This window comes from Branchiostoma belcheri, unplaced genomic scaffold (assembly GCF_001625305.1).
Source record: "Branchiostoma belcheri isolate BF01 breed outbred unplaced genomic scaffold, Haploidv18h27 scaffold93, whole genome shotgun sequence".
NCBI lineage: Eukaryota > Metazoa > Chordata > Leptocardii > Amphioxiformes > Branchiostomatidae > Branchiostoma > Branchiostoma belcheri.
In genome coordinates this window covers 818,924-822,345 of record NW_017804609.1, presented here as the reverse complement: position 1 = coordinate 822,345, position 3,422 = coordinate 818,924, and the positions used below count along the sequence as shown (strand labels likewise).

Below are 3,422 nucleotides of genomic sequence, written 5' to 3'. Positions count from 1 at the left end.
CAACCTTACATCGAACTGACAAGCTAATTTTCATACAGAAGTCCCAGGTGTTAAAAACTATGCGTTTAATTTTTCATCGAATGTTAATGAGTCTATACGCGCCTGAGGCAGCTCATTAGGGCGGTTTTTAACGAGCGAAAGTTACGAAACACGTCTGTCTCGCACCAGGAGTGATGGGGTGGATTATAAACTTGTCTGGGAATTATACACGATTCTTGATTGGCTTCGTTAACGTATAACGAGCACTAGTGTCTGCCGGGCCGGAGTAATACCATTCTGGGGTTCACATCACTAATTATAAACTTGTCTGGGAATTATACATGATTCCTGATTGGCTTCGTTAACGTATAACAGGTACTAGTGTCTGGCGGGCCTGAATAATGCCGTTCTGAGGTTCACATCAGACTCTAGCCAGCTCGAAATTTTTTTGCTTTTCTTGGAAGATCCTGAAAGTTCCTGGAACCTACTAATGAGAGGTTTTTGCCAAGTTTGAGTTTGGAAACCTGATAAGGAAGACAAATTGCCCTACATTTTGTTCATGTGTAGAATTATTACATAACTGTATATAGTACTGGTACGGTGACAGTATTTCCTAGAAAGATCCCTAAAATTCCTGGAACTTAAAAATCCAACTAATGAGGGGTTTTTGCCAAGTTTGAGTGGAAGGAAATCTTGGTTTCTTGTAGTGGAAACCTGATAAGTAAGACAGATTGACCTACATGTACATTTGTACATGTGTAGAATTATTACATAATCCATTATTATAGTCCAGTATCTTTGCTTTTCTGGAAAGGTTCTTAAACTTCCTAGAGAGTTTTTTTTCCAAGTTTGAGTTTAGAAACCTGATAAGGAAGACAGATTGACCTACACTTTGTTCATGTGTAGAATTATTACATAATCCATATACCAGGTAGTCCAGAATCTGTGCTTTTCCTGTAAAACCTGGAAGTTCCTGGAATTTAATCCTCCCACTTTATCACAGAAAGAAGCTTTTTGGCAAGTGAAATCTTGATTTGGCTTCTCGTGGTAAAAACTTGATTAGAAAGACAGATTGACCTACATGTACATGTGTAGAATTATTACATAATCCATACAGTCGACCTGCTTTTCCTAGAAAATCCTAAAAGTTCCTGGAATTTAATCCTCCCACTTTGTCACAGAAAGAAGCTTTTTGGCAAGTGAAAGACACAGACAGAGAGTCTCATCGGCAGAACCAATGGATTTCTGACTCTTGTTACGTGCGTGATGCAAACTTGTGGAGAAAGACTGATGATTGTCTGAAGTTAAGAATTGATTTTCCGTATAATCGTGCGTGTTACATTGTGGATGTGCCTGTTTCACCCAAAAGGGTGCTGAATCATGTCACTTTGCTGTAATTAAGGAAGTTTTTTTACAACTCTACTGAAGTTATTGAATAAATAAATACAGATACATGTATAAGGGTATCTTAATAAACTAATAAACTAAGATATTGGCTTTGATTGTCAAATATACTAAATTGTCAAATATTAGTAAGATCTTTGAACAGTTTGCAGTCCCTGAAACTTTGTCTAAAGAATTTCCAACATCAGAATATCAAAGTACATTTTTGTACATGCATGTACTATAGTCTGGGTGTAGAACTTTTACTTTGGGCATTCAGATATATTGTTCACAGTTTTCAAAAGAGCTTCCTCACTGTCAAGAATCTATCTCTACTACAGTGATGCTCACATTTCCATTTAACTTTGCACAACTTACTCTTCGATTTCTGGACATTCAGAAATAATGTTCACAGTTTTCTAAAAAGCTTCCTTACTGTTAAAAATCTATTTCAACTTACTCTTCGATTTTTGGACATTCAGAAATAATGTTCACAGTTTTCCAAAGAGCTTTCTGACGGTTAAATATCTATCTCAACTTACTCTGCGATTGCTGGACATTCAGAAATAACGTTCACAGCTTTCTGAAAGAGATTCCTGACACGACACCTTAATGTTAAATCTATCTCCCATTTCTAAAGAACTGGTAAATGGCATCGCTCAGTTCCCGACAGAAGACTTGCAGTAAGATGTGCAGTTATAGCTGTTTAATGGGCAATTCAACATGTCATTTCCTGCGATGTATGAACTATATCTCTATATATCTTTATATAGTGATCCAACTTGTACAATACAGTTCAAAAAAAGTAAAACTTACATGAGGACACTTTTATTTTCAATGTCAATGCTGGAAAACCGATTGTACAACGTTTCATCACTCAGGTGTCAGATCATGGAGCTAGAAAAGGTTGATCAGCTCAAAATATTATGTCCCTTGCAGGGGTTCACCCCAAAAAAAGGCTAGGACGAGCGGGTTCGCGACGCGCCACAGGTTGATGCCGTGAGTCGGTTGGGAAACAGGAAACCATTTTTTTCCAAGGCCTCAGTCCTTGACAAAGGACTAGCAGTAAGATGTTCCGTTATGTCTGTATAATGGGCGATTCAACACGTCATTCCTTTGCGATATACGGACATTACGGCACGGCAAGACACTTAGCCAGATGGTCGCGCAAATCTGTCACTGCAAAGCTGTTCAGTCTTCCTGTTGGCTTTTGTCTGGCCTGGGAGGATCCCATCCTTTTTGTCCACAGGATTCTTGATCTTTATTTAGGCCGAACTGATTTGATTACTAGTACATGACATGTGTAAGGATGACATCCTCTGGGCCAAAACTGATGCAAATGTTTGGTAAAGGATCTTTGGAGAAATCTGAATGAATGATACATATATACCCAGAGTATGATATGCAAACAAGAAATATCTTTAGGAATCTTATTTAGTGGTGCAAGCACAGCAAAAATGAAAGCCCTGCTTCCCTTCTGTCATCTTCTTTTCCTTTAATTTCTATGCCTGTCACCCTTCAAATACCTAAAAGAACACTGCTTTTTACCATGTACAGTATGGCTGCAAACTTCTTTTTTCGTTAGAAACAGACAAAAATTGGTGCTTGCACAGATGTCATCTATATAAGTACAGGCTAATAATGATGTATCTTGTTTTCAAAAAATTGTCTTCACTTATTTGCATATCAATGAATTGTTCGTACTTATAAACCTGCTTTTCTGACAACTCTCCAGTGTCACTGACGAAAGGTAGTGGATGCTACCTGAAACGTCTGACCATTTCCAAAATCATATCCAGTTGCTTGAGTAACTGTTTCTGGCATATGCACAATGTATCTTGTATGACTGTTTGTATCGTGGAACTGAATGTTTATTTGTTTGTTTGTGTCGTTGCCATAGAAACAGGACGAGCTACACGTAGGAAGTACGCAACCACAGGACATGGATGGAGAAGTGCTTATCACAATGGTCAACAAAGCTGTCAACGCCATCATGACTCGGCTACAGAGTAAGTGCAGTTCTCTTAAAAACCAGTAGGGGGGGCTCATGTATGGTGAAC

General features: G+C 38.3%; 1 protein-coding gene across 1 annotated transcript in view; it reads left to right on the top strand.

The window, feature by feature from the left end:
- Positions 1 to 3,422, top strand: part of LOC109488298 (transformation/transcription domain-associated protein-like) — a 121,550-nt gene that overhangs the window by 115,505 nt on the left and 2,623 nt on the right. Inside the window, exon 13 of the mRNA XM_019792490.1 lies at positions 3,263 to 3,371. Coding sequence (XP_019648049.1) covers positions 3,263 to 3,371 — 109 coding nt within the window. The remainder of the gene's footprint in view (positions 1 to 3,262; positions 3,372 to 3,422) is intronic.